At 46.2% G+C, this 12485-nt stretch overlaps 1 protein-coding gene across 1 annotated transcript in view; it reads left to right on the forward strand.

The window, feature by feature from the left end:
- Positions 1-12485, forward strand: part of FARP1 (FERM, ARH/RhoGEF and pleckstrin domain protein 1) — a 285921-nt gene that overhangs the window by 252060 nt on the left and 21376 nt on the right. Inside the window, exon 17 of the mRNA XM_038569904.1 lies at positions 10193-10274. Within this exon, the coding sequence (XP_038425832.1) occupies positions 10193-10274 (82 nt within the window). The remainder of the gene's footprint in view (positions 1-10192; positions 10275-12485) is intronic.

Below are 12485 nucleotides of genomic sequence, written 5' to 3' on the forward strand. Positions count from 1 at the left end.
AAATGAATAAGAAATAGTACTTGTTACTACAACAAACACAGGGCCTGGGGACACAAGAGTTGCTCAAAATACCTTCAAAACATGCATGAAGTGTCTTGGTTTTGTCCAGGGTAAGGATTAATCTTTGATAAAGCAGAGGGGGCCTGGCAAATGAGGAAGGACAGTGCTTTTATAAAGTCTTACTCACATGCAAAGTTCATGGCATTACTATTAACAATAAACTACCATTAATGAGAATTTACTATGTGCAAAACTCTTCAGGAACCTCGTACCACTCAAAGTTGTCGTTACTGTTAAAAACTTAAATGACCACCCAGCTTCTCCCTTTTGATCTTCAAAAACAGGTTGGCAAACTATGACCTATGGCCGGATCTGGTTTGCCACCTGTTCTTGTTAATAAAGTTTCATTGGAACACAGGCATGCCCATCCTCTTACGCATTGTCTATGGCTGCTTATCCAGTTGAATATTAGTGACACAGACTGTATGGGCCACAAAGCCTAAGATATTTACTGTCTGGCCCTTTACCAAACAAAGCGTGTTGCCCTTGTTGAAAAACACTTCCCTGGGTGTAGGTGTTACTCCTGTTGTATGGTGGGAAAAATGGGGCTCAGAGAGGTGAGAGCCCTCTCACACAGCCCGTAAGCAATAGCGGCACAACGTGAACTTAGGTCTGATCTGATCTTCAGCTTGTGACTTTGCAGCTGTGTTGTTGAAACACAAGGAAAGGCGCTGGGAGTGCACTTGCCATGGATTCCTTGTTCTTCAGAGGAGAAAAGGAGTGTGCATTGGCATGCCCTGGCCACACAGGAACCCCGCAGAGCCCCATCCAGCACCTGTGTCCCCAACTCCTGCATCCCTTCTTCTGCTCCTGGCTTTGGGAGGTCAGCTCTGCTCCCCAAGAGCCCCTTCTGCTCTGCACACCACCCTGTGGTGTGTGTCCTCCTCTCAAACGTGGCAGGAAGTACATGGTGGCATCTGGTCAACACTGGGCCCGGGGTGGCTTTGTCTGCAGAAGTATCACCTTTAGGTCTCAAATCTGATATGATGGATTTGAATTTTTTTCTAATCTACCAAGAGACTTTTTAATGGTGAAATGGCCACTCCAGGGATAGTGATATTATCAGAGGTGACCCCTGTAGAATTTAGCCTGGCCATGTGTCCTCAGAGCCTCTCTGCGCCCGAGGGATTGCAATAGAAACAACAGAAGTGATAATAAGACCTGCCAGGTATGCTTTCAAGCCCTTACACACCTTGTTTCAGCCGTGCATCAGAAAGAGGGGCTGAGCCTCGGTTGGTAGGATGAGTAGCCTGGCCAGGTTGCAGAGTTAACACTGGATTTGAACCCAGGCAGGGGATCCCTGGGTGGCGCAGAGGTTTAGCACCTGCCTTTGGCCCAGGGCACGATCCTGGAGACCCAGGATCGAATCCCACGGCAGGCTCCCAGTGCATGGGGCCTGCTTCTCCCTCTGCCTGTGTCTCTGCCTCTCTCTCTCTCTATCATAAATAAATAAAAATTTAAAAAAAAAAGAACCCAGGCAGCGTGGTTTCCGAGTCCTGCTCTCCACATCATACTCAACTAACTGCCTCTTAACTTTCCATTTGCCTTGCTGCTCTCTCCCTGTGAAATTTCTGCCAGAGCCTTAGATTCAAACCACACATGCTATTTGCTGAGGGACCAAGAGGCAGAAGAAAAGTACACCTCTCTCCACGCACTACTTTTCTCAAAGTACATGGGCTGTTGGGCATGATTCTCTTCAACAGGTGTAACTATTAGCTGCGGCTTTCTTCTCTGGGTCTTAGGGAAGCTTTTATATTTGCTTGGTTGCTTTTTTTTTTTTTTAAGATTTTATTTATTTATTCATGAGAGATACAGAGAGAGAGGCAGAGACATATGCAGGGGGAAGAAGCAGGCTCCCTCTGGGGAACCCAATGCAGGACTTGATCCCAGGACCCGGGATCACGACCAAGCAAAGTCAGACACGCAACCACTGAGCCACCCAGGTGCCCCTGCTTGCTTTCTTTTTAACACGTAAGTGATGTACTAGGAACTTTTAAGGACCCTATTTTGTGTCTGTATTCTTTACTTCCCATGAAGTCTGGGAATTCCTGAGCAGTGGTATTTTTTGCCGCTGGCTGATTCAGGCACAAGGTAGGTGCACAGCTGTGGGACCTGAGAGCAGAGAGCATTGTCCTGTGGTATCTGCTTGGCCTTGGTTTAGATCAACAGAGATGTTACAACCATTACAGTCTGAGATGAGGCTCTTTCTGTATATTACTGTTAAGGAGCACTTTTATTTTATCCCTTTCATTAAAAAAAAAAAAAAAAAAAAACCAGGTTGCTTGCCAATGTTGGTGAGAGTTTTGGTTAATGTGAATTGAATGTTTCCTGTGTTCTGGAGATTCTTCTTTTTTTTTTTTTTTTTTTTTTAATTTATGATAGTCACACAGAGAGAGAGAGAGAGAGAGAGGCAGAGACATAGACATAGGCAGAGGGAGAAGCAGGCTCCATGCACTGGGAGCCCGACGTGGGATTTGATCCCGGGTCTCCAGGATCATGCCCTGGGCCAAAGGCAGGCGCTAAACCGCTGTGCCACCCAGGGATCCCTGTTCTGGAGATTCTTAATCACTGTTCATATATCATGTCATTTAATCTTTACAAAAATGTCATCAAGTAGATATTGTCATTTCCTTACCCCACAGGTGAGGAAATGAGGCACAGAGAGGGTGAGTTACTTGATAGATGTCACACAGCTAGTTAAGGGCACACCTGGTTTTTGAAACCACCTGGTCTGGCTCTCACTATGCCTTCAGCACCAGAAGCTTTAAGCCTAACATTTAGAGGGAAAGAACTCCAAAGAAGCAGGCTGATTGCTGTTCACTTGTAACATGAAAACAGCTTCTGGTCCCCAGGAAACCCCAGCCCTGAGTGTGATCTGAAATAGTCACTGCCTGCTACCCTGTGTTGCCCATGCTTCTCAGGCCATTCCTGCCCGCTCCCCCCCCCCCCCCCCCCCCCCCCCCCCCCCCGCCACACACACACACACAGGCACACAGATGCATGGATGAGGCAAGGATGTGACACACCTTTTCCTTCCCAGCGATACGCCCAGGGCTTTGAGGGCAGGGGCCATCTCTCCACCTCAGAGCCTTGAGCTGTGTGCATGCGAATCCCTCTGTCAGCAGACTTGGCCAGGATCAGCTTTCGTTTATTCAACAAATATTTACTGCATCCCTACGATATGTCACCCTTCCCAGTGTTCAGTGAACAAAACCAGCACAATCCCCGTTCTTCATTCTGGTTTCCTCCTTCACTCTGCTGTGTCCAGAAGGCAGCCAGACCAGCCTGATAGATAGGTTTTGAAAGGGGCACCTGGGGAGAGTTCAAGAGCTCAATGGGCATCTGACCTTTCCTCAGAACAGAAATCACTGTGCATATTCCAGAGGTGCTAAATGTAATGATAGCTTTAAGACTGGCGGCATTTGTACAGGAAAGCACCTCGCATTTCTGCAACATCTTTCAAAACATTTTCCCTTAAATATCCTCACTTGACAGTCAAAACAATCCTGTAGAATTATGCCCACCTTCCCCTCCCTCTGGAAAATGAGGCTCTGCAAGATGGTCGGGTTAACATCTTGTTTTCCCTGGAGCCTGTGAATCTGGGGGCAGGAGAGGTAGCTGAAAACCTGCTCCCTGTTCTCTCTTGAGGGATGCTGTCAAGTAGAACTCCTGGCAGTGATGGAAATATGCTATATCTGCGTTGTTCAACACTAGCCGCTAGCTACATGTGGCCATTGAGCATTTATATAGGGCTAGTATGACTGAGGAAATGAATTTTTAAATTTCATTTTAAGTAGACTTAAAACTTAAATAGCCATATGGGGATACTGTACTGAAGAGCACGGTTCTCGAGGCTTTAGAGCGAAAGGAGCTCTGGAGTAGAAGGCAGAAGAATGTGGGCTTCCTTTCCCATCATGACTGAATGTCCCAGCACTGAATGACATGTGCTTTCCCATCTAAATTCCTGGAATTCGGAATCTTTGAGGTTAGCTGTCAAAAAGCACAACTCAGGGAGATTCTGTGAGCCACACATGCCCTGCTTCACCGGCATCAGGGTTGCTTCTTGTATGCAAGAGCATTTATTCAAAGATTTTTCATTGGTTTAAAAAATAAGACCATGGACATCGGGGTGGCTCAGTGGTTGAGCGTCTGCCTTTTGCTCGGGTTGTGATCCTGGGGTCCTGGGATCGAGTTCTGCATCGGACTCCCTGCATGGAGCCTGCTTCTCCCTCTATGTTTCTGCCTCTCTCATGAATAAATAAATAAAATCTAAAAAATAAAAAATAAGATCATGGAAAAAGGGTTTAAAAAATCATTGCTCTCCAAGTAAACAGCAGTAAAACTCATTGGAGACAAGGCAATGTGGCCTACCTAGAAAACCACTTGGAAGCAGAAACAGTGGAAGAAAAATTAGCATAAACAATGAAAAAAAAGGATGTGTGGGGTTTACCCATATACTATGCAGGAGGATCACTTGTATACTTATTTTTATAAATGTATTCAAAGTTAAAAATTACATGTTTGTTTCAAAGCCAAGAAAGATACCACAAGGACACTGATTTCATTTATATTCTGTCCCAGCTAGCTCTCCACTGTCCACCTGGGGTTCCAGGGACGTTGGTGACTGTTTCCTTTTAACACATGAGTAAAATGAAATGTTCTCCATCATATGTGGGAACTAGTTTCCTGGCTTATCTGCCATGTTCCTAGCTGTATAGCCCACTGTGCTTTGAGAGTAGGCTGCTTTCCTAGGAAAGTGAAAACAATTTTTCCAATTGTCTGAACCACAGGTGAGTTTCTGCTGGAAGACACTGAGAGAGAGCCCTCTCCAGGTCACTGATGAGTTTAAAACAGCTTTTCTGTCCTGTTGCATTTTCACATGTGGTTCAGTAATAGGACTGAACCCAGGTAACAGTGTCAGGTCTCCTCTGGGTGTTATAAAGCCTGCCTGTGAGTGGGGTTGTAACTTTTGCTTCTCTTAATAAATGGGACCTGGTGCTAAACCTCAGAAGAAAAGCCAGAGCTTTAAGCATCCCAGTATTGTGACTGATGAGCATGACACTGCCAGAGCGTGTCTGCCTTCGGACAATGCTGGTCCAAAGGGTAAATCCCTTACCTGTAGCCACCAAAGGGAAACCCGAAAGCCCTAAGCCCAGTAAGGACGCCTCTTACACAGATGTCTTTCTCACAACAGGGGATGTGAATTAAAATTCGAATTAATTGGATTTTCCTCTCCAGGGAATCTCAAAGGACAATGAAATCCACCAACGAATATTGAAATCTACATAGATTACATATGGCTAATATTTTTTAGATGTTCTACGTATTATGTATAATATACAAATATGTACTATAAATATATATAAACATCTAAGTATTCGCTATAGAATAAATATAATCTATTCTGGATAAATTGTTTTTTTTTAACCCAGCAACCCCCCTTCAGCCACACAGTAATAGAATATCTTTATTCATTTACTTATTTACACATTATCTTTCTACTTATACATAGATGCACAGATACATGTGAATATAGACTCTTTCCTTTTTAAAATCATGGAAACACAGAGACTAGTAAGAGCAAGGATATGATGTTTGATTTGCAAATGCAGCCTAAAAATGAGGCTCACAAAGTTGGGTCCATCTCCCGGGGTCAGGGAGCACCCAGACACAGAGCCCAGTGGCCGGGCCACACTCCAGCTCCAAGCTACAGTGAGCTTTGTCCTTCTGAGACGATGCTTCCCGTGTTGCAAGGAGAAGGGGAGGGCTGAGTGCTTAGGGAACATGCTTGGATTAATAGTGGGCTACTTGAAAAGCCCAGTGGATCGGTCACTACCTTCATTCATGGTAAGGAATCTCCTCTGACACTTGACTAAAGCCAGGCCTGATGTCCTTTTCTCAGAAAATACTCAAGTGGGGGACTGTATCACCAGTGAGGTCGTGGACATGCTGTATGCTGTTTTAGGGCTCCACGTAGATTTTAGGTTGACGCTGGGGCTGTGAAGGGGGAAGCAGAGTGGTGATTTCTCCCGTTGGCCTTGCCCACCTGCTCCTACAGCCAGTGTTGTGGATTCCCTGGTGGCTAGAGTCAAAGCCCTCCGGTGCCGGGGCTCCTCTGCCCCTTGTAGACAGCCTTGCTGTTGGTCAGTGGCGCTCCCCCAGGGAACTGGTCCTAATAACCTTTTCTTCCTCTTCTTGGGCTGCCGGCTGCCAAATTAGTGACCAGCTCACATAATGGTGAATGAAGTGTTTACAGAGGGTCGGGAAGACTTGGAGATTCATGGTGTGTGTGCGTGTGTTCGGCCCCTATGCTGAGCTAACACGTAGTTGCTCTAGAGAGTACGTTAATCATGGTGCATGGGTCAGAATTTTGCATCCAGGAGGCTTCTGAGTCCATGGGTTTCAAGAGTGGAATTGTCAAAAGAATTTTCAGCTTTGTTGCTGCGCGGTAATTACACAGACAACAAATATGTGGCCCTGTCTTCTAAACAAGGACCCTTTTCTTGTGAGGTTAACATCCGGAGGATGTTCTGGAAGAGTTATAATTACTTTTTTCATGTTCTTAATAATAAAATGACCTTTTAGTTCTTCATAATAAAGCAGAGACTTTGAACTTGCAGATTTGGGGGTATTAACATGTACAGGAAGGAAAAACAGAACAATGTTTCTATAGGCAGCAGCAGGAGTTTCGGGTTTTGTCCTCTTCCCATGGACTGACTCCCCATTCTGGAACCGTGTGGGGCTGGGACTGGCCATGTGCGCTGCAGAGGGGAGGGTACAGAAGGCGGGCAGAGCTGCCTGACCTGGTTGCATTGACTTCCTGGGCCCCAGCCTGCTTTCCCCACACCACCTAGAATTGGCCCTGTTTGAATTTATCCACATCACGGTCTCCCCACCCCCAACCCCACTTCCCCACCCCCACGGCACAGGGCACTGATGGTAGGAACCTAGAGCTGTTTCTAAAATGCAAGATGCCAAAGACAGAGAAGCAGGGCTCTGCTAGCAAGCCAGTGCAGGAAAACGTCCCCTTGACTTTGGGGCTTCAACATGAGTACATTTTCTTTTAAGAAACAGTTGGCAGAAGAAGAAAGGAAGTGAAGTCAATGAAGTTTGGCTTCCACATGGTGCTCCGCCCCTCCCCTAGTGTCCGTTTCCAGCACTTCATTTTCCCCTGGGCTAGGGTGTTATCTGTGAGAAGGAGGAAATTGCTTGTTATTAATATTAAGCCAGAGGACGCCCCCACCCCATTTCTTCCCTTGCCCACCCAATCCACAGGACTCTGTTAAAATATCAAAATTATGTCCTTCAAACTAAGTAAAGACCTTGCTTAGCTGCGTGGTCAAAGGGCATGCCCATTTGAGAGGTTTGGGATCACTTACATAAGTTCCAAGTAATATCTACATACCCACGAATCAAATTGCAATTGTGTCTTGCCTCCTTTTATGAACGTATGGCATTTAGTCAAAATCAGGACATTCTAGCTCAGTATCTGGGTCTTCCTTTTTGTTCAGGTGTTGGGGGGCAGTGGGTTAAGGGCAGAAGAGCTTTCCAGCTCCTACAGGAGCGTCATGTGATGGCAAAGGCGCAGGGGGTGAGTAGTTCTATTAAGCAAAAAGCCTCCTTTTCAGGTGGAGCTCCTTTCTGCTCCAAGTATACGAGGAGAAGAACAATCAGTAAATGCGCTAAAATCAGGCACACATCAGGATCAACAGGGTGGCCAAATGACCAACTTCTCAGTAGAGACTGGATTAATAACCATATGCTAGAAATCCAGAGATGCCTCAACCCTGCAGTCGATGGAGCAGATTACTAGGCAGTGATTAGCCTTGGACCGAGGACAGTCTCTAAAGCAGGGCCTGGGTTTAAGTCCGTTGCTTAAAATTCTCCATGGACCCCATTTTGGGGAGAATTTGATCCAGTGGGTGTGGATATGGGAGACAAAGGAGGATATACCTGCGGTTCCTATCTTGGGGTTCGAGCATGGGGCAGAACAGTTTTATCAACAAGGGGATTAATATAGGAGGAGGATTGGGTTGGGGCAAGAAGATAATTAACTCTGGAACCTCTTGAATTTGAGATACTTGCAGGGTCATTGGTGGAGAACCTTCTGAGTGGTATGAGAAAGACAATCCCTGGGTCGGTAGCTACAAGCATCGTTTGGGTACAGATGTGACATCGTGAATCAAGACCCTGGGGAATCGAGGAATTACACAGGAAGAAATAGGAAGTGGAGAGAGAACAGGGTGACCCGTGCATTCCCAAAGAACACACACCTCTTAGGAGTGGCTGCAGCAGGAGGAGGTGGCCATGAGGACTGAGAACTCACCTTGAGGGGAATCTGGGAGCCTGGAGAGAAAGGCGTCCCAAGGCTAGAGAGCAGAGCGCCCCACGCTTCAGGCACCCCGAGAGGCTGCACAGGGGCAGAACAACGAGGTTGATGGGATTCCTTCACAGAAGCACTTCTGGGAGTGGTGGGGATAGAATCCATACTTAATTGGAAGAGAAGTGAGTAGTAATGAAGGCAATCTGCCAAAGTTTGTTTTGGCAGCTAAGAGGAAGCAGAAGGATTGAGGAGTGCGGTGTCGGGGTGGAAGGGAAGGAGGAGCAGGTTAAAGAAAGCATCCAGAAGCCGTTGACAACTCAGACTGGGAGCATAATGGATGCTCTCTCTCCCTTTATTCCAGAGAAGCTTTAGCTACCACCCAGTGGGTCTGGGTGCTCTTTCTCCCGTGATTTCATCCACAGTATCTGCTTAGTTAGAACCAGTGGAATGAAAAGCGCTGTTGACTGCCTATTGCAGGAAGCCAGGGGCTGGGCGACGAGCCAGCCCCTCTTTCTATCTGCCCTGGCTTTTCTAGCTTCTGGTTTACTTCCTTAAGTGCATGCATTCCTCCTGCTCTCCTCTGCCCATCCTGACAACCGTGATGAATTGGAGGTGGGGTCAACAGTTCGAGAGGGCTCCACAGGCTCAGCGCTGCTTTAGCTGAGAATGAAGGTCAGTCTCGGGATGCTGGAGGCACAGAGCGAAGGCACCCGTGGGGCTGAATCACGGCACATCCTGACTTGGGTTCAGGGTTTTGTTCCATTCGGAGCACCTCTCACTTCCGACGTGAGGCCCCATGCCCAGGTTTTTACCTTTTTTCTTTTTTCATACATCCCTTTCATTTAAGTTGGCTTCTAGCTTTTCCTGAACAGTTGGTTTGAAGATACTAGCCAGATTCATTGTTGCAAATGGTGTTTTGTCTCTGGAATATTCTTTTCTCATCAGTGCATCAATTCACAGGTATATGCTGGCGCTGTGCTTGGAGGGGTTAGGCTGGAGCCCCTCGACTCAAGTTCAGGCTCACGATCTCGTAATAGCTGACATTAGTCAAGCCACACAGTTTTTGTGCCTCAGTTTCTAAAGCTGTTTAATGGTGGTGTAGATGGCACCTGCATCATAAGGCTGCCCCGAGGGGTAAATCAGTTCGTGCTTGTAATGCGCTCAGCACAGCGGACTGTGCTAAGTACCTACTGTTATCAATATTTCCTTTCCTCTCTGCTGCTTAAGTCCCTGATTTATCAACATTGGCTACAGCCCGGAGCCATAAGAAATATAAATGTATACTCAAAACAATGCTGAAAGTGCCCACATCTTTGTCATTTACCACCCAGCAGGTGGTGGTGGGGAGGCTGGACCCTCCGTGTACCTGGGACACCCATCCTGCCTGCTTCTCCCTCCAATCTCACCTCCATGCGTGGGTCTCCTGTATCTCCTCAGCCCTATTTTTCTCTTTCCAAGGGCTTTCCACACGGCTCTTTGTCTGCTTCAGGCTAAGAGTTCTAATAACGCCCAAATCACCCAAGTGTGGAGGCGGAGGAAAAAAGATGAGACCAAATTAAAATGACAAAATAGTTCTTCCGTCTAAGTACGAGTGGACTGCTCCGTCTGCAGAATGAGTGGGGTAATTTCCAAGTCTCCTTCCAGCACTAACATTCTCTGACACCCAGAGAAGGGAGAGGTACAGAATAATGGGATTGGAAAGGATGGCATAAAGGTCATTGTTGTGTGCTCTCTGGGGCTTGGGACAGTTTCTGGTAACGCGTCCACTGCTTAGGCTTTTGTTTCCAACCCCTTTGCCTCTGTTCTCAGGGAAGGCCGCTCAAATGCCCACATCAGAGGAGATTACCAAAGAATCGGAGATGTCCTGCTGAAGAACATTCAGGGTATGAAGGTGAGCTGCTCTGGGATGCCCGGGGGAGGGGGGGGATAATGGCGGGGCTGCCGAAGGTCTGTAACCGCAGTCCATAAGCACACAGGAGCTGATTTGATGATCTACAGATAACAGGGTAAATCCCTCTTTCAAGATCATCTTATTTGGAAACATAAAAGAAAAATGCAGTCACTTGGGGTGTGGGGAGGGGAAGCACTCTTAGTACTTTCTCTTTGAAAGCTCTATGTTATAATCGAAACAACAGGTATTTTCTGTGAATAAATCACTCAGAACTCATTTTTAAAAATATGTAGAAAAAACATTGGTTGACTGAACGCTTCACTTTTCGTCAGTTGTTTTTGGCTTCTTGTAAGTGTGACAAACATACTGGATTCTGAGCCATGTAGGAATTCCATCAATCCTATGACTTGACGTCACGGTAGCAGGCAAGAGGATTTCTAACGAGGGAGCCGGGTCTGCACCGAAACAGAATGAAATTATACCCAAAGAGTCAATACATATTGAACCAATATTCTACTTCATTTTTGATATCTGCCCCATCTCTTACATCTGAAATTTGCATTTTCACATTTTCACTTTCAGCTATTAATCCCTTTAACAGAGGATGTTTTAATTCACACAGTTTACCCTTTGCATACAAATACATCTATATTTGCATTTTAAAGCCATCTGCCTACATCCCCTAAGCCTCTCTAGTAACCTTAACTGAGAACTAAGAGCAGCCCCTAAGGAGGGCTGGTTGCTCATACTGCCACCATTTCTAAACCAACCAGCCCGCCAGCCAGCTGTCCATCTAGGTTTAGCTGAACACCTACAACGTCTAAGACATTTGTACAATAAAAGTTACTGTTGGAGTTTGAATTAATTCCAAGAACTTTGCTAAGTTGTCTGGTGCTTAATTTTCCCCCTTTAGAATGATCTATCTCATGAGGTAGGACAATGTGACAGTGGGGGGGTTAGGAGGGGGGACACAGAAAAGATAGGCTTTAAAGCTACTCAAGAGATTTCCTATTTCTCTTAAAGATCAAGATCTTATTTAAGAGGCCCTGAGCTATTGCTCACTTTTTCTCCGTGTTCAAAAAACAACACTCCTCTCTGGGCAAGAGAAGAGAGAGGCCATGGAGGCTAGTGGGATTGCAGAGTCCTATGCAATAGAAGCAAGGAATTCTCTAAAATGTTCTACAGCTGTGGTATTTTTAATGCCCTAAGTCAGGCTGATGCATAAAACTCAGATGTAACAGTAAGACATCTTTGCACTTTCCATAGTTATTTTATTAATATATATTATTATTATTATCTTTAAAGATTTTGTTTATTTATTCATGAGAGACAGAGAGAGAGGCAGAGACACAGGTAGAGGGAGAAGCAGGCTCCATGCAGGGAGCCCGATGCAGGACTCGATCCCAGGACCTCGGGAGCATGCCCTGAGCCAAAGGCAGACACTCAACCACTCAACCACTGCCATCCAGGCATCCCAATATATTCTTTAAAGCAATTTCAAGTTTACAGAAAAACGGAGCAGAAAGCTCACACAGAGGTCCCATATCCTGCCCACCTACACATGTGCATGCACAGTGACCCCTAGTACTAACATCTTGCATGGCTGTGGTATATTTGTTACTACTGATGCACACTGTTCTTCCCTAAATCCGTAATTTGCATTAGGCTTCACTCTTGGAGTGGTGCATCCTGTGGGGCTTTGCCAAGTGCAGGATGTCCCATACCTGCCACGACAGGACGACAGGACGACACAGGACAGTTTCACTGTCCTAAAAACGCTGCGTCCTTTACCTATTTCCCCCTCCCCTCACCACTGATCTCTTCCTGTCTCCATAGTTCTGCCTTGTCCAGAATGTCACTGAGTTGGAATCCCACAGAGTGCAGCCTCTTGAGACTGACTTCCTCACTTTAAGAGAATTCTTTCTTTTATAACATGTCTTCCTTACTGTTATACTTTTCCAGTTCTTTCCCTCGTAGGAACCTCCTTTGCCCAAGTTCTGCCTGTTTTGTGGCCCCAGTTGGGCTTTTTCCCTTGTCTCTCTGGGCTCCCTTCATCTGAGATGGCAGCTGACCCTCGAACAACACGGGTTTGAGTGGCGCGGGGACACTTCTACGCAGTTTTTTCTGTAAATACAGCAGGGTACTGTAAATGTACATTCTCTTCCTTGTGATGATAAATATAACACTGTGCACTAATCAGCTCTCGCTGTT

This window comes from Canis lupus, chromosome 22, assembly GCF_011100685.1.
Source record: "Canis lupus familiaris isolate Mischka breed German Shepherd chromosome 22, alternate assembly UU_Cfam_GSD_1.0, whole genome shotgun sequence".
Taxonomy (NCBI): Eukaryota; Metazoa; Chordata; class Mammalia; order Carnivora; family Canidae; genus Canis; species Canis lupus.